This window comes from Choloepus didactylus, chromosome 1, assembly GCF_015220235.1.
Source record: "Choloepus didactylus isolate mChoDid1 chromosome 1, mChoDid1.pri, whole genome shotgun sequence".
Lineage (NCBI taxonomy): Eukaryota > Metazoa > Chordata > Mammalia > Pilosa > Megalonychidae > Choloepus > Choloepus didactylus.
In genome coordinates, this window is record NC_051307.1 from 171,905,552 (window position 1) to 171,931,019 (window position 25,468).

Genomic DNA, 25,468 nt, shown 5'->3' on the forward strand with positions numbered 1-25,468 from the left:
AAACTGGTCTAAAAATTTCTCCTTATTTTAGTATTACTAAAAATTCCCTATTTGGGACTCCTTGTTTAAATAGCAACCTGCATCTGTGACCAGAAGAGGAGGAAACAAACCATTGTGATCAAAACACAATTGGAATTTCTGTGGTCATATTGGACCCCATTGTTTGGAACTGTGCCAGAAAATGCTGATTATTAAATTTGACTATAGATAATTTTTTAAGTTTTATGAAGAAGGTTTTTGATTGTTCTTCAATATTAGTATTTTTCAATATGCCATCAGCTTTTCTGATGGATGGATAGATAGACAGACAGATAGACAGAGATAGATCAGTCTCAGAATGTAGATCTTAGAATCTCTCTCCGTTAAAATAGTGGAAGTTGGCGATTGTTTATTACTATGGTTATCTCTGCTTGCCCTCTTGTTTGCTGTAGAAACTTTCCAAGTAAAGAACTAGCATTAACAATTTCACTAGAGCTTATTTCTTGAGTAATCTGAAGAGAATACCAGTGTTTTTCTCGTCGACTGTTTCATACATATAAATCATTTAGGCATATTCTTTGACCCAATACCTTTCCTTGGGCTGACTACACTTGTGTGTAGACCTCTATCACTAATCATCCCCTCAGTTCCCATTTGCACATTTACTTCGCAGATGCAAAATGACATAAATATGAGGTCCACTGACGCAGTCACCTGCATCAAGCAAGCATATTCCTCTTGGCCAGGCGCCCACAGTTGGCTAATATGCAGGCTTTTAGACACAGGTTTCAGAGTTGATAGGAACTGTGAGTTTGGTGCAGCAGGAATTAAGGAGGTAAAACTGGTAAATTTTTTTCCTGCTCACTGATGTAAGTTACTTCTTAACTTTCTCTGGTCAGGAGGTCCTGTTGATTGTCCCTCCACGTATCTCCCCGTACCACTGTTGGAATTCAGTCTTTTATCTCTCTATTCCTTGGTCTGTGTCTATGGCAGCATGTGGAGTCCCTGTGTCCATTCTGGCACACCGTCTTCCCAAGAAAGTACTGATGAAATAGGATCCCATTTGCCTTCTTAACCCCCTTGAGCTTCCTGTCATCCTCAGAGTGAAGTTTGATCTTTAGCTAAGTATGTAGGATCTTTTAGGCCACTACCTTCTAGCCTTTTTCCCAGTTACCTGCATTGCATTTTGGCCACCAGACTGCTCCATGTTCTCTGCAAGTTTTTTAAACTTTCTCCCACTTCTGCCTTAAATCTGGAGGTTCAAACCATTTGCAATGCATTTCCTTCATTTCCTGCCAAGAGAATAAGTGCCTTCTTGGAGTTCTGTTGTGATGTTCCTTCTTCTTTTTCTTCTTTTTAATACTAAAAATCTTTAATTTGTACAGAAACCAAAGTAGTCCAACTACTGTGCATTTAGGATGATAATAATTGAATCAAAAGCTCTAAACCATTTTCTAAAAATTCTATTGCAACATTCTTTGATCCATTGAGTTAAGTACAATTTAAGGTTGGGGGTGAGGAGGAGACACAAAATTAAACAGAGAATTTTACCTTTTCTCGGAAGATGATAATTTCACTGAAAGAGAATAAGATGAATAGCCCCTTAGCAACTGTGTACTTTACTAAATTCATTGGAAAGTCCAAATATTTCAATTTTTAACCTCTGGAATATAACCCAGATACTTAGAATATACTTACTGATATTTAACTTTTACCTTAAAAGAGATCATATTCTTTAAATATTATAGTTTGATAATTGTGGGTGTACTTACTGAATGAAGATTTCTTTAGCAAATACTGGTTTCTTGAATTTAAAAAAATCAGCAAGACAAGATTTTTGAAATCTTAATTTATAATACATTGTAAACTATAGACAACAACTGGCACATGTATCATAGACCAGAATAGATAAAAGGATTTTTCCAGATGTGATGTTATTTCTTGTATAACTATAGTTATGTGTACTCTTGTTGGTTTTCTATACTGGGTTGGGATTAAGGACTAACTTTTTTCCCAGCTCCTAATATATTTAGTTCTTTTGTCACTATTGGATTTTTTTCATTGATAAATATTCATTGAATTCAGGAATGCTAAAAAAAATGACTGGTTTCATTTATTTTCAGAGATGCTTATATAATTCATGATCTCTTTCCGCACTGTCCACTTATGGCTACTGAGCACTTGAAATGCAGCTACTCTGAGTTGGAATGTGCTATAAATTAAAATGCTCACCAGTTTTGAAGACTTAGTGTGAAAAGGAATGTAAAATGTTAATAATTTTTTATATCAATTACATGTTGAAATGATAATACTTGGGTATATGTTAGGTTAAATAAAATATACTATTAAAATTAATTTCACCTATTTATTTTTACTTTTTAAAATGTGACTACTAGAATATTTAAATTTATCTATGTGATACTTACCCAGCAGGGGAGACACCATGATCACGAAGGTGGTTTTCCCAGGGCAAGGCTTATCCGTTGCACTCCAGTTGTGCTGACCCCATGTGATTTCCCCAAATGTGGGAAACTCGACTGCATAATTTACGGTAGTGGGGGACTGCGTTCGCGCTCTCCCCTGAAGAAAATAAAATAAAATAAAATAAAAAAATAAAAATAAATAAAAATAAATAAATTTATCTATGTGGCTTGTGTTTTATTTCTTTTGGACTGCCCTCACCTAAAAAACTCTCATTCTTAAACTTCTCTTTTTCTCCATTCAAAATCTGAGATTACAGAAGAGGAAACCACTTTAAAATTCCAAGCCTTTTGCACACTAGTCAATTCAACAGGTTTCACTGAGGTTATTCATTTGAACTCTTCTAACCTTGGCCTCATATTCCCATGAATAGAATTGTATTTCAACAGCTTGTAAATCCTGCGGGCCCCTTGCCCATTGTTTTCTAGGTCAATGAGGCAGAGATGTATTAGTCACCTGCCTGTACTGCCCGTTCATGGTCGAGGGGCGTGTGAGGACCAGCAGGCTGGCCTGAAGAGAAGTGCGGGCCAGGGAAATGTGGAGCCAGTGCTCAACAAGGTCTACAGCATGCAGTGACAGTTTGCTTCCTGTTCCCCAGGAAGGCGCAGCTGCACTGTGATTCTTGGCAGCAGGCGTTTGGCGGGTGGCTCTGTGGCACCCTGGGTATTTGAAGTCTGATACAGCGCTGAGACACCCAAGGGACACCTTCCTGGAGAAATGTAAAGAAAGCAAAGCCTCTCCTATTCCTCAAACTGGCACCTTCCTGTCTTTTGCCCCTGCCCTTCACACGTAATTGACACATGCCAACAAGTCTTTGGTAGTTATGTCAGTGTTTGCAGCAGGCTCTTGGAAGACTATCTGAAATATGAGCAGGGTTCATTACATTTCATAATCACATATTAGATGTAGGAAAGATTTTTTTTTAAACTTTTTATTTGGAAATAATTTCAAACTTTTAGAAAGGTCAAGAGTAGTAGCAAAGAGAAGCCCATATATCCTTTATCCTGATTTACCTTTACACAGATTTACTTGTTGGTAACATTTTGGCCCATTTGCTTTGAAATTTGCACTCATATACAGATAAATACAGACAGACTGGTAGGTTTGTATATATGCACACTTTTTGTTTTCTCTCATGAGAGTAAATTGCATATATCTCATGGACCTTTACCCCTACATATGTCAGTGTATATTTCTTAAAAATAAAGATATTCTATTACATAACCTCAGTTCGGTTACCAACTTCAGTAAATTTAGCATTACCATAATACTTTTATCTAATTTACTATTTGTATTCCAATTTTATCAGTTGACTCAGAAATGCCCTTTATAGCATATTTTCCTTTCCATTAAGCATCCAGTCTAGAATAGCATATGTATTTAGTTCATGTTCCTTCAGTTTCTTTTAATCTGTAACAGTTTCTCAGTTGTTTTTTTTTTTTTTTTTTTTTTTTTTGTCTTTTATACTACTGACAGTTTTGTGGAGGAATGTTTTAAATTTTGAAAATAAACCCATTAAAGTGCTATGAGAAATTACATTTTTGCCATCTTTTGATTGTAGGAAAGATCTTTGCAAGCCTGACTTTCAAGAAAAATGAAGTATAGATTCAACTTTATAAAAAACACTTAAAATTTCTATGCAACGAAACCAAACCAAGCCAGAAAAAATCCATGAGCATTTGCAATGACTATGACAGAATAAAGTTTAGTACATAAAGCTCTTTCAAGACAGTTAAGAAAAAGACCAACATCCTAAAAAAGCAAGCAACGGATGTGAATAGCCCTAACACAAAAGAACAAATACAAGTGGCCAGTAACTTGAAACACAAACAACTTCAAGGGTATTCCAACGAATGCAAATCAAAACAGTGGGGGACCTCATTAATTTTTAAAAGATTGATTAAATTACTGAGAATGAGCCTTCATTCACTGTAGGCAAGAATGTGGGGAGAGAGGTGTTCTGTTACATTGCTGGTATAACATATATTGAAGTAAACTTCATGAATTTCTTAATTTCTCCATCGTTCTTGAAAGATAAGTTTTGCCAGACATAGAATTCTTGGTTGATACTTTTTGCTTTCAGTACTTTAAATATGCCCCCCACAGCCTTTTTACCTCTACAGTTTCCAATGAGAAATTGGCACTTAATCTTACTGAGGTTCTCTTGTATCTGACAAGTTGCTTCTCTCTTTTGGCTTTCAGAATTCTCTGTTTGGCACAGTTTGATTATATTATGCTGCAGCATGGGTCTATTTGGGTTTATCCTGTTTGGAGTTTGTTGAGCTACTTGGTTGTGTATGTTCATGTCTTGTGTTAAATTTGGGAAGTTTTCAGTCATTGTTTCTTTCAGTATTCTCTCTGCCTCTTTCTTTCTTCTCCTGGTTTTTCCACTATGTGTATATTAGTATTATGGATGGTATCCCACAGGTTCCTCAGGCTTTGTCCACTTTTCTTATTTCTTTTCCCTCCTGCGCCTCAGTGTGCTTGACTTCAATTGTCTTATCTTTAAGTTCACGGATTCTTAAATACTGTATGCATTACTAGCTGCTGGCCCATGTTTGGTGTTGGTTGGTAACTCTAAGTCTTAACAATGTGGAGGTCTTTTAACTGTAAGTATTTTTTGTGAGAAGCCTTAGATCTTACAGGGTTTTAGGAATTTCCTCTGATTTACAGTGCAGCCTAGAGTATTATGGGAAGGCTGTATTATGAAATGGAGAGCATTTGTGATCTCCAACTAACTTCTTATATATGCTTTGATCTTTGTCTTAAGCTGCTCATGTTTCCCACCTGGAGAATGTGTCAGAGGAAGAAATGAACAGACTCCTGGGAATAGTGTTGGATGTAGAATATCTCTTTACCTGTGTCCACAAGGAAGAAGATGCAGATACCAAACAAGTTTATTTCTACCTATTCAAGGTGAGATTTTAACATTTTAGTAGACTTTCTTCTTTCTCTCATTGTTCAAATGTGTTGTCTTCAGTTTGCTAGACACCCAGCTCATAATTCCTCTTGCTGTGGGGATTTGCTGAAACATACGTTTCTTCATGAAGGATTCACTGAAACAACTTATCTTACGTTAAACACAGCACTCTCATACTTCTATGCAAAGTTGAATATCTTTACTTGCATATGCTGCATATTTCTTTCCGTCCCCCCATCCATTCATCCATCCAACAAATATTTATTGCCATGCCTGGCACTGATGGCATTAGGGATAGATCAGTGGACAGAACAAAGGCTTGGCCCTCATGGGGTTTACATTTCAGTAGAACAGGTGGACAATCAACAAGTAAGTAATGTGTTTGCAGGTAGTAGTGAATGCTGTGAAGGGAAATAAAGTAGGGTAAATGGAATCAGAATGGCAGGGAAGTTGGTAGGTTGGAGGACGTGCTAACAAGGAAGAACATCCCTTTCTAAGTGGAAAACTGAGTTGGGCATAGAAGCCATTTATGAAAAGGGATGGGGAAAAGCCTTCCAGGCAGAGGAAACAGCAACTGTTTAGGCTGTGCACAGAGGAAGCTTGATGTGATGTTGGAACAGTGAAAAGATCCCAGTGAGCAAAGGGGAGAGTAGGAAGAGATGTGGTTGGAGGGATGGCACTTATAACCTTGACTCTTAAGCTTTTAGGGAAAGAATCAAGATTTCCCAAATTTGTTTTGGTGTCTTACCCATGGTTCTCTGTGTCATTTTGACACCAGTCACCGTTATTGCTTTCCGATTCCCATAGCTGTGTCCTCATGGTTCAGCTTTGTGTGTGTCCACATCCATTCTCTTCCCACAAATGTACATTTCCCTAAGCTTCTGACTTCAGTTAGGACTAACAGATATGGGAGGGAAATTGGTGGTCTGAACAGCTAGAAATACTTGAGATGCCAAAAATAGATTCATAAAGGGGATTGCCAGAAGTGATAGTCACATGAAGAATTTCTTTTTATTTTTAATAAACCCACTAACAAGAGCATGTTTTAAAAATGTGATATAGTATAAACCTTATAAAGATCTTAAAAAAATAAAATAAAATAAAAGAACAACAGCAAAAAACCCTTCACCAAGAGCTTAAAGCCAGGAAGAATTTGCCTCTCCTAATGACCACTATGCCTTGTGGTTATATGAGAGGGGCAACTAAATTTTCCATTAAGTTCCTTCCCTCTTTTGCCTTTCCTACTAGGAATCTCAGTGCAAAGTTTTGTGTCCAATTCCTATAGTTTTTTTGATGCATAATTTTCACTTTTCCCCTTTTAAACTTTTGTCTTTTATTACGCAAATAGGATTTTGGGATGGATAGAGAACTTTAAATTTTGGGTCATGTAGGGATATTAACTAAAAAAAGGTTTAAATATTAACTAAAAAAAAGGTTAATGAGATAGAGACAGAAAGGGACAGACAGACAGTGAGATAGATAAAGAGAAGATGAGAAAATGAACAACTGAACTCCCCACAGCCACTGGCAGATACTAAACTCCTCAAGGTGACAACCTATGGACCTAGCCTTTGAGGCCTGAGTCATCCAGATTAAACTAGGGCAGGTTCCTACTGTTTAGAGGTTCTTTGGGAAAAGATCATAGTTGAAGAAAAACAACATCTGCATGACTGCAGCTATTGTTTATCTTGGAACTAAGCTCCCTGGCAGTCCCCACCGCTCTGTTGGAAGTGGAGGTGGTGTCAAGGTTTCCACCCTGTCAGACTCCTCTTGATTCTGTTTATAACCAGCCAGAGAGGCCAGAAAGCACCACTCTGCTTTGAGTTACAGTTTTTCTCTCCCCTTCTTCCCTCCCTCATCTTCAGATAACAGCGTAAATATATTTGCTTATGGAAACAAATTCAAAACATTAAATATTTCTGTGGGCAAATGAGTTACAAATTATCTGTTCTATAACTTCATAAAGGCTGTTCCTGTGCCTCATATCTCTCAATAATTAAATTAAAATTTGTTATAAATCTTAGCATAAAAAAAAAACACTTTAGTCTCGTGTTGAAATTCTCTGGAGAGCTGCTTTTTAACACTAGTTGGATCCTATTACCTACAAATATGGGTTTTCAAATCTGGCTCCATCACTTACTAAGCATGACCTCCAGGAAGTTATTCTGTCTCATTTTCCTTACTGTAAATTTCAGATATTATAGCACCTAATAAAGGTTATTATGACTATTAAATGAGCTAATACATGTAAAGTACTACAAAGACTGCTTGGCAAAAGTTAGGATGCAAATACTTGCTGCTCTTACTAAGATTTTTTTATATGGCACTTATCTCCGTTCCATCATTTTTGTAATGAAGGAAACTGAGGTTGAAAATCTCCTCCATCCATCAGTTTATCTTCAAATTGAAACCCTCAATGAGCCAAATTCCTAAATGGCCTTATTTTAACTGGGAAAGAAGTAGATAACCAGAATTATTTGTGTTTAAATTTTATGACCAATCTTTTAATAGCCTTATAAACGCATGCAATGACTATTGCAAAATTTTTTTTATAAAAATGAACATAATAAATCGAAAGGATGAACAAATACCCTGTGCTAAACATTTATATGGTATCCTTTTGTGGGATTGGGGCCCTTGTAAGACAGAATTTGGCAGTGACACATTGTCATTGTTATCCTTGAAGATCCATCCGTTTCAATTAATGCCTGGGAAAATGGTTGTCATTTCTTAGTTTCTATTGAAAAGGTAATCAGTGGAGAAGGAAGGGATGTATGTAACTAAAATAAATGCATGGTTGTATCATGTCTGGTCCCCATTTAAGGGTGCAGAAGATTCAAGCAAAGTTTGAAGGCAGAGTATCAATATCAAATTTATTTTCAATTTAGATCTTGGTAAATAATTCGGTGCTCCCTTTTCTCTCCGATAGTTGCCCTCTGAGGGCTTTAAATTCCAGTGGCAAGAATTAAGAGCAGTGTTTTTGTTTTGTGGGCATTGAGATGCCAGAACATTGGCCTGCATTCTACAGATGGAGAGGAAATGAAAAAAGACTGCAACAGTGAAAGTTGCCAATTGAGAGCCCTGCTGAGTCCCTGCCCTAGATTATGCATGATTTACAGCTGCTGTGGATGGCCCCTCCCGGTTCTCATTTGTGTAGAATGGGCTCGGCCTTTCACGCCTTTCAGTGCTGCAGACCCTCCAGCATTCTGCACTGGCCTAAATGGGAGTGTTGAAAGTGGGCAGGGTTGTATGCTAGGTTGTAAAACAGACCTCTGGTCAGTGGGAAGCCAGCAACAGAGTGGGGACAAGGGGGAAGTGAGTGGGATAGAGGTGTCCGGTGGCCACCTCTGGGTGGGCTAGGCTGCCCGGAGTCTGAAAGGTGTCCATTTCCTTAGAGCTCGCTCTCTGGTCATGGGCATGAAGGCAAACTTGGGTTACCCAGCAGTTACCTATTTTATTTGTTTAAGGATTTGCTTACACGTAGTTAAGATAAATATAATAAAGTGACTTCCCTTCAAAGGCTGCGTGTGTGTGTGTGTGTGTGTGTGTGTGTGTGTGTGTGTGTGTGCGCGCATGAATGCAAGTGTGTGAGAGAGACAGAAAAACAGACACTGATTTTTTTTTTTTTTTTTAATAAAAATGATTCCTTTGCAGCTCTTGAGAAAATCTATTTTACAAAGAGGAAAACCTGTGGTTGAAGGCTCGTTGGAGAAGAAACCCCCGTTTGAAACACCTAGTATTGAACAGGTAAAAAGGAAAAAAAAAAACGCCTATTTTTATTGCCTTAAGGCTGAGCAAACCTTATGATTTACCTTCCACATCTCATACGTATCTTCCTTCCATCCTCCCCGCTTGGTTTAGAGACACTCATTAAGTCTGTAGAAATTGTCTTGGATCTTTCAGAAGTGAATATCTGAATAATACAGGATCTAGTTTTTGTCTTTTAGAGCTACTATCTACTGAGAATTTGCTGTGTGTTTGGGGAAGAAAAAATTTAGAACATGTAGTTCCTAGGAATACATGAAATGTGCTGTTTCTTTGGTGCTGATGTTTTAAAATTAAGTCTTTGTCCTTTTGTTTGGCACTGTCTGAAAAAGCCTATTGAGGTGAGAGAATTCAGTAGGGATGTGAAAAACATTGTAAGTCAAGCAAAAAAAGCAAAAAAGAAATGAGCTTTTTGTACCCAGAAATTGACTTCCTGCTCCACTATGATTCCTGGAAAGAAGTTGTTTTACTCAGGGAATCTATTTAAATGTATAGATTTTTCTCTGTAAATGCTGTTAGTATTTCTATTGCTTGGGTAAATAAATCTCAGACATTCTTGACTGAATTTCTTGATGAGAATGACTATAGCAGCCATGATGCCAGAGTCCTTACACTTATAAATAAATGTATTCTTATTAATCTGTTTTCAGTAGAATAAATCTTATTTTGCCTCCAAGTCCTATTACATTATCCATTATTCTTTTATTAGAAATTAGATGAGATGTGAGTGTTCTGCAGAAAGTCTGAAGTATTCCACAACTTCTTTTAAGACACATGATTTTAAATAATTTTTTTAAAAAAATAAACTTGGTTTACTTAGAAATCCAGAATGCACAGTTAGGTTATAACAAAATGCTGAAACCAGAAGAATGATAGTAAAGGGTTTAAATTTTAGTGGTTGAGTGCAGTGGAAGGCATGCTGACAGCCTTTTGATTAAAATTATGGAATGTAAAAATATAATATTTGGCCAAGAACCACACTGTATGTGAGCTACTGTACTGGTAGTGCAACAAAAATTATTCTGCAAAACACTCAGATTTTATTGTTGAAGGGGTTTTGACCTTTTCATTCCATGGTTTTCATTTCCTCTTTAATGCTTCAAGATTGCAACAGGCATGGAATCACCGCTCATAGTCATTCTGCCTTGTCACTTTCATCCACTGTGATCTTAGGCTTTTCACTTTCATCCACTGTGATCTTAGGCAAGATTCCCCCTGGGCATTGCTGGGTTTTGTTTGTTTGTTTGTTTGTTTTCTTTTAGAGATAAGGAAGAGCTGTTTTGTGAATAGAGAAATGTCTGTTCTTTTGCTAATAATCACCAGTGGTGCTGGCTGTGTAAGTGTTCAGAATTAATATGATTGCATAGCTGCATAAATAAATTGCCTTCCCTCCTTTTAAGGGTGTGAATAACTTTGTACAGTACAAATTTAGCCACCTACCATCAAAAGAAAGGCAAACAATAGTTGAGTTGGCAAAAATGTTCCTAAATCGCATCAATTATTGGCATCTGGAGGCACCATCTCAAAGAAGACTTCGATCTCCCAATGATGATATTTCTGGATACAAAGAGAACTACACAAGGTAATGAGTTCTTTTCCTTTGGCTCCTCATAGCACATTGCAGATGTAAAACTGCTGCGTGTCTCTGCAAGCAGAGAGTTGCCCAGTTATCATGGTGATTCCATCAATTCAGAGAGGTTGTCTATATAATTTAACTCCCAAACTCCTATTTTTCCTTAATGTAATGGTATTTTGTGGGGGGAAGGGTCCAAATTATGTAGACCCATGCTAACCTCTAGACCTGTGCTAACCAGCACGGTAATCACTTGTTGCATGTGGCTAGTAAGCACCTGAAATTTGGCTAGTTTGAACTGAGATTTCTGACTTTGTACAAAAAAATGAATGTGAAATAGTTCATTAATAGTTTTTTGTATTGACTACATGTTGACAATATTTTGGATGTATTGGATTGAATGAAATAGTTTTAAATTAATTTCACCTGTTTCTTTTTGCTTTTAAAAATGACTACTAGAAAATTTAAAATTGCATATGTAGCTTGTTTTATGTTTCTGTTGCACAGCATTGAGCTAGTTTACTATACCTCTATAATTATGATTTAGAGACTTTGTTAAAAATAGCAATGATTATTATTATAATAGAGTTAAAGATTTTTTTTTTTAGAAAGGAAAGATCACCCTAGTCCTAGCACCATGATGGAACTGATATCATTATACATATTATCTTCCATTCTTTGCCCATTTAAATAGATATTTTAGTTATAATCAGAGAAAATGTAGAATTTTGTATCCTTTTTGTCCCCCCACTTAACATCATATCAAACATTTCCCTACGGCTACAGGTCTTTATAGATATTATTTTACAGGCTACGTTTTAGTCTACTGAGTTGATGTAACATAATTTACCTAACCATTTCCCTTTTGACAGATATCAACTTTGGCAAATAGTTTTAGATTGAACATATATATTTTTTTCTAATGTGGGAATTTTAATTTTACTGCTTATGGACTTCAGAATAATAGAATTTGGCTTTAAATATCATGAACATGGGTCATACAAAATAGAATGACCTACATCTGTTTTCATGTATTATAAGTAAGGGGGGTGGTCACTTGGATTATCCTTTTTATTCATCTTTTATAACTTTTCTCCATTTATATTTTATAGGTACAACAAGCTTGCTTTGGGGGGGTGGTATTATGGAGCTTTATTATTTTTTTTTTCCCCTGATTTAAAGTAAGCAATGTTTTTTGATAGCCTGTAAAGGCCACTTGTGCCCAAGTAATTTTCTGTAACAACAGATGACATGTGCAGGAGCAGATACAGTTTAAGATAAGCTTTTCTCTCTGGTCACTGACCAAATTTCCTGAGTAATACTCCCTTTCCCTCTCTTCCTCACCCTTTTTATTCTATATACAGTTTGAATTATAAAGTATTATTCTCTAAAAATCAGACAGCTGTAGGAATTAAAGATTTCTTCAAATCTGGAATATTTTTAGAAGTAAGTCATCATTTCTGCATCTTTTATTTCAGGGTTTTACATAAACAGTGGTTCTTATTTTACTGTCACTCTTGTTTGTAATAAGAGTTGACATAATAAATTTCTCAAAAATATGTATTTTTAACCCCATCTGTGAAAGATTGATAAAGCTGAATATTTGTCAAAACCAAACCTCTGAATGTGTGTTTCCCACTTAAAACAGAGAAAATAATTGCTTCATCAAGGAAAAGGAGAACTAAATGTGAAGCAGCACAGGAGACCTTGCTGTATTTTAGAAAACAAAATGAATAATACACTGCAGCTTTGGGGAATTACCAAGAAATGGGTGGCACTTAGAAATATTTAACAAGTGGTAAAAAGAGAAATAGGGTTTTGGAATGTGCGCTAGGTTTAAATCCTGGCTCCATCTTTCCCTAACTCTATGAGCTTTAGGCAAGTCATGTCACCCCTCTGACCTTCTGTTTCCTTCTCTGCTCATGAGTGTTGTGAGTATTCAATGAAGTGGTTTACTCACAGTGACTGGCACACAGAACAGGTGCTTGGAAGATGCTAGGCATCGTCTTCCTCCCACACACCTTATTCATAAAACTTAGTCACTGCCAACATGGGATTGTTAAGCTAGAACATTAAATGTACAGTGGATCAAGTGTGTAATTATTTGACTATTACTTTAGAAACTAAGACAATGGTGAACAGAAAGGCAGCAGGAGAGTTCTTTATGGCCCAGCATCCTGAGCCAACAGCTGAAGGCAGAACCTGCTGGGAGAAACTGAAATGAATATGCCCTGATGAGTTCTGAAGCCTGCTGATTTCTGGGTGGAATGTAGAGCATGGGACCTCTGTTAATAATAAATAAGGAAATGAAGGTAGACAATACCCATCTTCCTCCATCATCATGCCATGTTGATGAAGAAAGGAGAGTAGAGAGAAACAACCCATGAAAATTATGAGAATCAATAGTCTCAGAGTAAATCCTCACTCCTGTATTTGGGAAATAAGAAAACCATGTACTACGACAGCATGGTGTCTCACTGATACCAATCTTCTCAAAAATGGATAATATTACAGGCTGCAGGCACCACTAGGCTTTATCTTGATGTGTAAGTGAACCTCAGGACCTGTAAGGCTGGCTCAGCATATAATTTACAGCAGGTGTAGCAATTAGAACAAATGGCTGAAAACTTCTGGAGCACAGTATTATCGTGAAAATGGAGTTAAATAGGATTTTTTATGGCAGACTGGATGCAAAAAAGGGCTACGTTCATTACAGAGCTAACTTGTGAGGATTTAATCAATAAAAAATTAAAATCAGATTGAACAGAACTGCTTATGTTGCTTATCGTCTGTTCTGAAAATATAAATATCGTTATATTAATATTACCATATACTTATTAATTAATGTGTATATTAAATATGTGCTATGTATATATCCCCAGAAATCACTATGGTTTTAGAGAAAAATCTGGGCAAGTAATTTGAAGTTCCCTGAATTTCAGGATGGTGCACTAATATAATTCCATGAAGAAATAACCTGAAAATAAGGCACCAGGGGAATATGACTTCTTAAAATACGTCTGACCAACAGAATCTGCTAAAGGAATGTGGCAAATAATTGGCCCTGGATTTTGAGTTGTGCAGAACTTCTGAAAGTTAAAGGTCACCCCCACACTGGGGAGATGTTTCATAAGAACACAGGGCAAGTTAGATATAATTAACTTGATCTTGGGAAACAGTTTTATGTAACCATTGTTCTATGACGTACACCCAGCCACTATGAATACTCAGCATTTTTTTCAGGAAGCATGGAAAGGACAGGGAACTAGGAGACAGGAGATCTAGCTGATAGACTTGACTCTTCTAGCAACGAACCTTTTTAGTTCAGGTGAACTAGGCGAGGTGAGTTAATTCCTGAGAACTTCACCATTTTCAGTTCAGCAAGTAAATAGAGCGATATGGTCTTCCGCTCCCAAATTCTCCAGTTCTCTTCACATTTAAAAGAAAGCAAGGAGGTTGCAAATCTTCATGATGATGTGAAACAATATGAGTTATTTGGACAATCAGTAAATGTCATACAAACCTTTCTATTTGGCATACAGAGGTGAATGAACTATCATTTCACTTCCTCTTAGGAGACCTGAAACCAGTAATTTAGGTAGATTCTTTTCTACATTTGTCAGAGGGATGTGTGTGCGTAGACAATGTACACCCATTCTCATTTCCTTCTTCCTATCTAACTACATACAATGACTATGCCATTAATTAAAACAATACCTAAAAAATGGACTCAGTCTCCTATTCTTATCTGCTATGCCCTTTACAGAGTTGTAAAATAAGTTTCATCTTGGAAGTAAAAACAAAACTGAACTGAAAAACATAAACAGAGGTCTATAAAATGACTCTCAGAGGAAATAACTGGAAACCTATTATTTGAAAAATTTTACTAGATGCTGACAATCTTCCTCTACCTTGGGAAGATGGAGTGACCTGTTAGGTACTTTTTTGATAATATTGTATTACTTTATAATAATATTTACAACCTATCATCTCTGTAGCAGAAATAACATCAGGCTTAAATATAGTCTCATTCTTGGAAATGTTGGAAATGTTCTTGAGACTTTAAATCAGTGCTGTGCAGTAAACATATAATGTGAGCTACAAATGTAATTTTGCATTTTCTAGTAGCTATGTTAAAAAAATGAATAGAAATGGAAATTAATTTTAATAATATCTTTTATTTAACCCAACATATGAAAAATATTATCATTTCAACATATAATCAGTGTGGAAAATTTACAAGATATTTTTGCATCCATTTTTGTACTGTCTCCAAAATCTACTGTGCATTTTACACACACATTGCATCTCCATTCAGTCACTAAATGTTTTTTTTCACCTTTCACACATTTTTGCAAAAGCAGCACTTAAGCTAAAAGAAACAAGTTTACAATATAAAAATTAATTGATAATTACCAAGCCTGGGAGCCTCTACTCCTCCAGACACAGCTCAATATGAGATTAGGGAGAGCTCCTTTTTTTGAGTTACAGAAAATTTGTATCTTTATTTACAGTAACTTTAGTTAAGTTATATTCTGTATTTACATTAAATGATGCTTCATGAATGTGAATGTCTCATGAAGCAAAGCATCTCAGTCCATGAGTGGTTCAGGAACAAAGGATGGTATCCACATTATTAGAGAGACTTAGCCTTGAATGCCTGTAAAACTCTACTGATAACATTTTTACTAATTAATCTATGATTTCTGTAAGAACAGTATAATATACTTTTACTTGTATAAAAACTAAAAATTGGAAAAGAGATTACTATTACTTGCTTCTGACTTATTAATATAGTTTTTTTCATTTCATTCTATGATTATTTAGCCATTACATCATATTGATAAACATACGTTTGATTAGGACTCTATTTAACCTTGCTACATGATTTACTAGTTATTTGTGTTGGGAAACAGTTTTATGTAACCATTGTTCTATGACATACACCCAGCTACTATGAATACTCAGCATTTTTTTCAGGAAGCATGGAAAGGACAGGGAACTAGGAGACAGGAGATCTAGCTGATAGTCTTGACTCTTCTAGCAACGAACCTTTTTAGTTCAGGTGAACTAGGAGAGGTGAGTTAATTCCTGAGAACTTCACCATTTTCAGTTCAGCAAGTAAATAGAGCGATATGGTCTTCCGCTCCCAAATTCTCCAGTTCTCTTCACATTTAAAAGAAAGCAAGGAGGTTGCAAATCTTCATGATGATGTGAAACAATATGAGTTATTTGGACAATCAGTAAATGCCATACAAACCTTTCTATTTGGCATACAGAGGTGAATGAACTATTATTTCACTTCCTCTTAGGAGACCTGAAACCAGTAATTTAGGTAGAATCTTTTCTACATTTGTCAGAGGGATGTGTGTGCATAGACAATGTACACCCATTGTGTACATTGCAGCTCCATCCTGTTTTCACAGAGTACTAGGTGATTTCATGTTATCTCTTATCTTTTTTTTAATTCAATTTTATTGAGATATATTCACATATCAGTCGCTAAATTTTAAATGGTTAATGTGTAATGGAATCCTACCAAAACAATAAAGTTGTATTTAATGGGAAAATATTTTATACTGTTTCTATTTAAAATTTAAATTTAAATTAGTTAAAATTAAAAATTTAAGTTCCTCATTTGCACTAGCAACATTTCAAGTGTTCAGTTGTTGCAAGTGGCTGGTGACTACTGTATTTGACAGCTCAGATACAGAAAATTTCCATCAGCACAGAAAGGCTTATTGGACAGCACTAGTCTAAATCTTTAAATCTTCCATTGCAGATTATTATATTTTAAATATTAAGTCTTACAAATGGTCTTATGATAGCCTGTCCATGAAGTTGAACTTCTGAGTATTACTCTTACATTTTTAGTCTTGAAATTATTTGTTGGCTAGTCTTCCTCCAGCCTTAGATATTCCTTTTTTTTTTTAAATGCAATTTTATTGAGATATATTCACACACCGTACAATCATCCAAAGTGTACAGTTGTTCACAGCACTGTCACATAGTTGTGTACCCAGCACCACAATCAATTTCAGAACATTGTCATTACTTCAAAAAATAAAAGTAAGAAAAAAAATAAAAGTAAAAAAGAACACCCAAAACATCCCACACCCCTCCTCCCCACCACTATTCATCTACTCCGTCCCCATTTTCCCACTCATCTGTCTATACACTTGGGTAAAGGGGAGTGTGAGCCACAAGGCCCTCACAATCACTTGGTCTTTACCATATAAGCTATACAGTCACACAGTTGTCTTCAAGAATCAATGCTACAGGATTGCAATTCAACAGTTTCAGATATTTCCTAGTAGCTATATTAATAAACTGAAAACTAAAAAGGGATATCTATATAATGCATAAAAGTTGCCTCCAGAATGATCTCTTGACTCCATTTGAAATCTCTCCACCACTGAAACTTTATTTTGTTTCATTTCTCTTCCCCCTTTTGGTCAAGAAGTCTTTCTCAATCCTATGAAGCTGGGTCCAGGTTCATCCCTGGGAATCATGTCCCATGTAGTGGGGAGGGTGGTAAATTTACCTGCCAAGTTGGCTTAGAGAGAGAGGCCACATCAGATATTCTTTTAACTTCATTAATTGGCCACAGACTAACTTCCAGCAAAGACAGGCTTTGAGGGTGATGAATTTCTAAATGAAGTACCCTATGGATTACAAAATAAATGAACTTCCTAGCTTTTTGTGCTACCAGGATCACTCTTCCAGACTTGACAAGAACCTTCACAACATTTAAGATACCCATTGCAGTACTGTAATCATAAAATGACATGTGGGTGTAATTTGTTAAGGGAGAAAAGTGGAGAAAGAAATAGTAGCAGAGTTTCAAGGTTAATTTGGAATTTAGGCAGTTGAACTAACATTAATAAGAGTTTTCTTCCCACTAAATGACATACCATCATTGTCACCAACAAGACCTATACAAGGTAAAATAAGAGGTGCTATAGAATAAGAGAAGAAAATAAGTAAATAGGCACAAGTAAATTAATATTATTTCACTCTTCATTAAGGGTTTTGAAGCTCTTCAGGAGCTTTCAGTAGCAGCTTGGGCACATTAGAGAGCTTCCTCAACTTTAAAAGAGAACAGGAAAAAAGACCTAGGGGAGGTGAAGTCCTGTTTTGATGATTTGGATCTGCTACTAAGGAATAAGGATCTGTGAAATGAAGCTTTTTGACCTTGTCCTGGTTTGGTGCCATCCTCTGTGACTCCTACTATTAAATTCACATTGCTGGGGCCTGGGAAGTTCAAACCTTGCATCTCCGGGAGACCAGAAAGAGGGTCAGTTTTGAAAAATTGTCATTCTCCAGCTTCTGTTGGCTGACAGAGCTTTCTAAATTGGATGCCCTAAATAGCCAGTGCTCCCCCAGAACTGTGGTTAAGATCTCAAGGAAACCTTGGTGACTCTGTGGGCCTGGGCACTGCTCCAGCCTCGTGCAACGGCAAAGCACGTTCGTGACTTTGAGTCTGAGTCACTGAAAATGTACTTCAGTGACGGATGGTGGAAGCTTATAACTTCCAGTGTTATGACTGAGTTTTGAACAGTTCTGAAGATCTTTATCTTCCCACCAAAGCTTCAGGGATATGTGAGTGCTGGGTAGGCATTTTAAAGAAAACTTAAGAAGTTTTACTCAGCTGACTAGATGGAATTTGATTCTTTTGTGAAAAGGTCTTCCTCAACTTCACCTTTAATTTCTTCTTTTGTTTAAACTATCCTTTACTGAGTGTTTATTGTGTGCCAGGACTTCTGATTACAACTCTGCACTTCATATACAATATCTCATTTAATGCTCAAAACAACCCAATGATGTAGGTGTTGTCTCCATTTAACAGGTAAGGAAATGGAGGCTAAAGAATATAATTAAATTTTCAAAGTCATGCAGCCAGTTAAGTAGTAAAAACAGGAATTTGACCCTGGGTCTGTATGACTCCAGGACTCAACATATAATACTGCAGAATGAAATGATTTTAATAAAGTTGGACCCAACCACTTGTATAAGGGCAAACTAATCTATTTCTCAAGTTATCACTGTTTGGGAGTAATATCATTGCTTGCCATTTCAGACCTCATTTCTTCTGCCGTGGTTAGTGGTATGAGAGTCAGGAATCCTTGGGTATTTCAGATAACCCTGGGGTGCTGAAGTTTTGATGGTGCTTGTTTCTTCTTGCCACAGGTGGCTGTGCTATTGCAATGTGCCACAGTTCTGTGACAGTCTACCTCGGTATGAAACTACCCAGGTGTTTGGGAGAACATTGCTTCGCTCAGTCTTCACCGTTATGAGGCGACAGCTCCTGGAACAAGCAAGACAGGAAAAAGACAAACTGCCTCTCGAGAAACGAACGCTAATCCTCACCCATTTCCCAAAGTAAGGGAGAGATATTGCTGGTCTTTCTTTGAATCTCAAAGTTTGATAAATACCCTTTTATTAGAGACCCCCTCCTTTTCACTTTCCTGCATAAATCTGCTTGAGTATTTTCCAGTCTGTCAATTAGCTTGACTTGGTATTAACTGCAGTCATTGCTCCCTTAGCCACCAACACACCCTACCCCATGCCACCTGGGTCACTGTTTCTGCATCTAATAGAATGGGGGCAGTACTTTGTTTTGCATATTCAGCCACCAGGAGGTTAGAGGGGGTTGGGGGAGAATGTGTAAAAGCGGTTTCCATGCATTCAGAAGCAGTGGAAGAGAACTTAATTTGCTGTTTTGTTTCCATCTCAGTTCTTCAGTGCTTTCTAAGCACTATGAACCACCCCTGCCCCAGCTACAGTAGGCCTGCCCCCTCACTCTTTGGGAACCAGACCCTAAGGGCAGGCCTAGACAGGAATACAGACCTCCTTCAGAATGATCTTTGCATCTTTTAACTTGGCAGGCTGCAATATTTGTTTGCTGTGTCCTCTTGCTTCTTGTACTTTACAGAACTCAGCCACAAAGATAATCATTTAAGTATTTTTCAAATGAAGGAAACGTGTCAAAGAAATAGGAAGTTGCGGTGCTGTGCCATTGACCTTGGAAATGCATTTTCAATGCTCAGAACCAAAAATTTAAGAGGTTGGCTGCTGGCAGGGGTGATGTGGGGGGTGGTGTGAAGGTGCAGGTGGTGAATGGCCCTAGAGCAGTGACAGCAAGACATGAATGAGACAGTTCCTTTTGTGGCTTTCATTCTGCCTGTATCAGTGCTTTGTGGGGGGAAATAGAAGGTATATTTTGAAAAAGCTCTCTGAAATGTGGTTCCTACTTCCTTGCCCACCCCCTTGATACAGAGTATAGAATTTAAGAGAAGAGGTCTTTGTTCAAACATTGATGGAACCCTGATGTATTTGAGAAACTAGATTTTTATTATAAAGTTAGTATTCCTGGATAACCAAACGTGTCTTAGAAAAGATAGTTTTCATTTTTAAAAATGAGTTAGTTCCAAGACAACAACAAAAATGATTGGTTTTCTGATAGAAATTGACTCAAAATTTCCTTGCAGTTTAATACAAAGTTTAAGCCTTAGATAGAGGACATCATAGGCAATTATGAACACCCAGTATTTGCACAATATATCCTAGAGTCCTGATTTTCAGAATTTTCTTAAGGTAGCTAGTACATGAGACTGAGGCATGACATGAGCATTTTGGTATCATCTGTGGAGAAAGGTTCAGAAGCACTCAAACTGGAAGTTGGATATTATTTCCAAATGGGTTATGAATTCTGGGCTGACTCATATATTTCAGAGGCTGCCTTTTAGCTGGTCAAAGCTCCTTTCCTTTCCTTCAAAATTAAAGCAATCATCTTATTTCTCTATTACCTTTGCCACGTAAGCATCATTTTATGTTTTCAGATAATGGTTATCATTTTGTCTCTAAGCCAAAGGACAAAGAAGGACCCCTACCCTGCTACCCGCTTTTATGGTGCTCAAAGAGAAATTTTAATTATCTTGCATGGTAACATTTTTCTTCCTACAGCAAATTCATTTTGCTTCTTGCAGATATTTGCTAATTATAGTGTGTTTTGTTCCTTCAACCCATAGTTCTGGCATGCTTATGCAGTTGAGCTCAAAAATCAAAGCCACTCTCTCTTCTTCTCTATTACTAATAGTAAGGTAAAACTACCACCCACTTCTCCATTTAAGTCCCTTTTCATTGAATATGACATTTGAGGCTGTTGGGGATTTATACCAGCAGATTGGGCAGCAGAATCACATATATTGAAGTCCGAGGTGCTGTTTGAATCTTGGGCACTCTCTCAAAATGAGAGCTGCGGCCAGCTCCCCACCACCCAGTGAGGTCTCCATGATTCTTAGATGCATTTTCAGAGCTTATATCCTTATCTTCTTGCTCTTGATATGTTGCCTTTTCTTCCACTTGGCTTTAACTTGTGCTTGTTCTGCCATCCACCTATTGCAAGATTGTTTAACTTTAGTATCTGTATCCGTTTTGAAAGTGATGAGTGTGAATGTTGAAGAAAATTTGATGGAGGGAAACAAAGAAGGAAAAAATTATTCATAGCCCTACCACTCTGAACTACTTTTGGTGCTTTAAGGTATTTTTATTTTTTTCTCCACGTATTGAGTTATTTTATTCTACATACAATTTTGAATCTTGCAAATATAAAACAAACATGTTCCCATCTCATTGTGTGAGACCAGCGTATTTCTGAGTTGAAGGTGAGAAGCTGATGATTGCCATAGATGGTTAGGGCTTTTGTTACTTTAGTAATAAGTTAGTTTTTGGTCTTAATATTGCTTTTACTCTTGTGTCTAGGTTTCTGTCCATGTTAGAAGAAGAAGTTTATAGTCAAAACTCTCCCATCTGGGATCAGGATTTTCTCTCAGCCTCTTCGAGAACCAGCCAGCTAGGTATCCAAACAGGTAAATTTCCTTTAGCATAAATAAGAGCGCAACCAGGAAGACCAAGCTGAAGTCTTACTTGCAGCTCATTCTGCATTTATTTGTGTTTTTCATCAGAAAGTTAAAGAGGAGCCAGCAAAAAAGCAAACACTTTGATGGATCTTGTATCTGTATCCCTAGTAATGAGAAAGCAGGTGCAAACGAAAATCTGGCAATTGTGTTTTTATTAATGAGGTGTGCAGGTGACAGCCAAAGAGTTAAAACAAAAACAAACAACAACAAAGAAACAACCCATCGCTATAGGGTTTACTTAGCATGCACATTGCAATTTCATGAGCGATATAAAATACCAGGCAGTCCAGCTGTGTAGTCAAATGCTGGCTCTTTTCAAAGACAGTTATCTCAGTCAATGGCCAGATATGTCCTGGAATCAACTCTCCATCTGGCTTCAATCTGTGGCGCCTGTTTTGTACCTTACTGTTATGGATAATGTTGGGATGGTGAATGGAAGAGGGCAATTCTGAGGCTGGGGGTGTGAAATACTTCCTTATGGGGCTGAGGCATTCTTGTTACTGCCTAGTCAGCCAGTGGCATCAGTTGGCATTTTGTGAGGAAGGGGGACAGATGCCTCTGGAGTCACAGTGACCCCAGAGAGAGGATTTGAATTCCTGCTTTTGACACTAGGAAAACTCGATGAAATAGTTTGGCAGGAAATGCCAAAGCATTAATTTATGCATGGTCATGGGGAGAGACAGAACCTGAATTTTTTTAAAAAACCTTTTTTATTTTGAAATAATTTCAAACTTACAGCGAAGTTGCAAAAATAATATAGAAACAATACATAGAACTCCAATTACCGCCACCAGATATCCAGATTTACCAACTATTAGCATTTTGCCACATTCGCTATAACATTCTTCCTATCATCTCTATCTATCAGTCAATCTGTCACCTATTTCTAAATAGCTGAGAGTAGGCTGCATGTATCTTTAACACTGCATGCATTCCTTTAACACAGCACTTCCATGTACATTTCCTGAGAGCAAGGCCACTCATCAGAACTTTTTTTTAAATAAATTTTTTATTGTGAAATTTAACAAATTCATAACAGTGATAACTTTCAAAGTACGACTTAACAAGTAGCAAATTTCAAAGAATGTCATGGGTTACAGTTTCACAATTTCAGTTATTTCCTTATTGTGAAATATAAGATATATACAGAAAGGTGATAACTTTCAAAGTACAATTTAATGAGTAGCTATAGAGCAAATTTCAAAGAATGTTATGGGTTACAGTTCCACCATTTCACTTATTGTTTTCTAACTATTCTAATACCCTAGCATCTAAAAAAAATAAAGATTCTGTAATCATAATCCTTTGTTAAATCCTATCTTGTCTGTTGTTGCCCCTTCCTCTTGTTTAATCCTTTCTTGATCTTTAGGGGCGTCTAGACAGTGACCACCCTAACTTGTTCATATTGAAAGGGGGTTTTGACATTATGGGGAAGGGGGCTGCATCTGGTTGTTGTTCTTAAAGAGGCTGTTGCCTCTGGGTTTTAGGACTTGTCTGGCATAGGAACATCCTGGTAGATTTAAGTTTCTGAGAGATAAACTTAGTGAAACTTTTATAGAATCTCAGATAGGGACCTAGGTATTTGGGGACTATTGTTGGTAAGGGCATGGCATACTGTGGCCATTTGGGAAATCTAGCTGGAGCTTGCACAAGAGTAGCCTCCAGGTCATCAGAATTTTGATGTCAGAGTTTTTTTAGCTGTGTAATATGGGGACTTGTAAGTATCACCTCCACCAAGGAAATTTTATTACTTTTTTCCTAATTGAGGTATAATTTGCATGGAGTAAAATTAATCTTTTTTAGTGTACACTTCTCTGAGTTTAGGCAGATGCATACAGTTGTGTAACGACCGCCACAGTCAAATTATAGAACAATTGAATCATCCCAGAAAATTTTTTCGTTTCCCATTGTAGTTTATCCTTTATCAAACCACCAGACCCTGGCAGTCACTGATATGTTTTGTTCCTATAGTGTTGCCTTTTCCAGAATGTTGCATGAGTGGAATCATATAGTGTGTAGCTTTTTGAGTCTTATTTCTTTCTCTCAGCATAATGCTTCTGAGATGGTTTTTTATTTTTTTATTTTTTTTCATCTAAAGGCTAATTTTAGATGTAAACATGATTAAATCTTGGAATGAGGTATTTTGGTATGGATTAAACCCTTTTTATTTTAATTCTTGTAGCCAGAAACATGTGAAAACATCTTTGAATGCTTTTTAAAATCTTAGTTATGGAATATAATGTCTTGTTTCTCTGGTGCAAAATGTGTACTGCTTTGGGGCCTTTCTGAGCTTTTTATACACTCCCCTTGGAACTGATCAGTCAGTGTTTACTGGACATACTGTGTACAGTTACTGGACATATCCTCTGTCTTCCTCTCTCTCTATCTGTGCCGTTCATTTTATTTTTATCTTACATAACTTTCAAATGGTATCTGCCCCACAAAGTCTTTCCTAATTCTTCTCATGTTCTCCATTAAGGAATGGATCTCCTTTCTTCCAAACTCTCCCGGAACCTTGAATATATCATGTCATTGCTTCTCAAACTTGACTGCACAATGGAATCACCTAGGGAGATTTAAAATATACTAATTTCTGAGTCCCATCTCAAGAAAGTGTGTTGTAATTGGTCTAGAATGTAGCCTTGGCATAGGGATTTAAAAAAGTTCCCAAAGTGATTCTAATGTGCCACAAGGTTCAAGAACTACTGTATCATGTAATACTTACCTCTTTTCCTAGGTTCCATTTTTTTGGTATATCTTCTCTCTCCTTTGAATGTAATTTTTTGAAGGTGAGAGACCCAGTCTTGCCACAATAAAAAAAAAAATAATAATAATTATTAAGTGCTTGTTGCTGAAATATGTTTCGTATCTTTTGGCCTTAGCACAAACCCTGGATAGTTGGTATCATTATTCCTTTCATACGGAAACAGCAGCTCAGAGAGGAGCAATAAATTGCCAGAGATCAGAGCTTGTAAGTGATAGAATTTGGGGGTTTCATGCCCACATCTGTCTGAATTCCTAACTACTATGCTTTGCCAAGAGCCAGAGCTCCAACCACTACATGGCACTGCCTTGGTGTGCTGTGCAGGTATGCAGTGAATGCTTCTGGAAGGAATGGGTGAAGAACACAGTTTCCTCCTTCAGGCAGTGTGACACCAAAGCTATTCAGCAGGATCAACTTAGTTCTCCTTCTAGAGAATCTCGGGAGAGGAATTTTCTGTGTGTGAACACTGACCTTGAACCTTGGCTGTTCAAAATGTCTCCCAGTTTGTCCATTTTCTGGCCACATTGTTTTATGTCATAGAACAGGATGGAGAAGACAGAGGTTGTCTCTGAACCTAATGGAATTTTGTGTCTATTTTTTTGGCTAAGGTTGTCACCCAATTATACTAGATTGCACACTTCCATATTACCTGAAGCCATCAGGAGTAGGCTGTCCCCTCCTGCTCTACTGTAATTGTAGTTTCTCTCAGGGGAGAAAAAGAATATAATCATCTACTTAATTGGCATGTCTGCACATCTATGCAACTGTGATAAATGACATTCATAATGATGGCTCTGATGCTTTGCAAGATACTCAGAAGTCTTCTGAATCACCAGAGGTTCTTTGTTCAGATTCACTCCAGTATGCTTTGAAATCTGGAAGGCCTGTATGCTGCAAGGAAAACCCTATAGCCCAGTGCTTTGTACATTCTGATTCTTTACATACCAATTTCTATTTCGTTAAAAGTGCTGTATGTTGGTGTCTCTCTGTTGCTTGGCTTACTTATTCCATCACTTTTTTGGCTGCTGGGAATGTCCTCTGAACTGAACTGTGGCTGCATTAAG

General features: G+C 37.0%; 1 protein-coding gene and 1 non-coding gene across 3 annotated transcripts in view; both read left to right on the forward strand.

The window, feature by feature from the left end:
* The window catches only part of KAT2B (lysine acetyltransferase 2B), a 99,782-nt gene that overhangs the window by 39,094 nt on the left and 35,220 nt on the right, over positions 1–25,468 (forward strand). For both annotated transcript variants that reach the window (XM_037845665.1, XM_037845666.1), the window contains exons 3-7: positions 5,231–5,376; positions 9,035–9,127; positions 10,546–10,727; positions 18,909–19,100; positions 21,483–21,589. In XM_037845665.1, the coding sequence (XP_037701593.1) occupies positions 5,231–5,376; positions 9,035–9,127; positions 10,546–10,727; positions 18,909–19,100; positions 21,483–21,589 (720 nt within the window). The remainder of the gene's footprint in view (positions 1–5,230; positions 5,377–9,034; positions 9,128–10,545; positions 10,728–18,908; positions 19,101–21,482; positions 21,590–25,468) is intronic.
* On the forward strand, positions 2,398–2,562 carry LOC119510959. Its single transcript, XR_005212083.1, has one exon. It is a non-coding gene; the product is annotated as a U1 spliceosomal RNA (small nuclear RNA).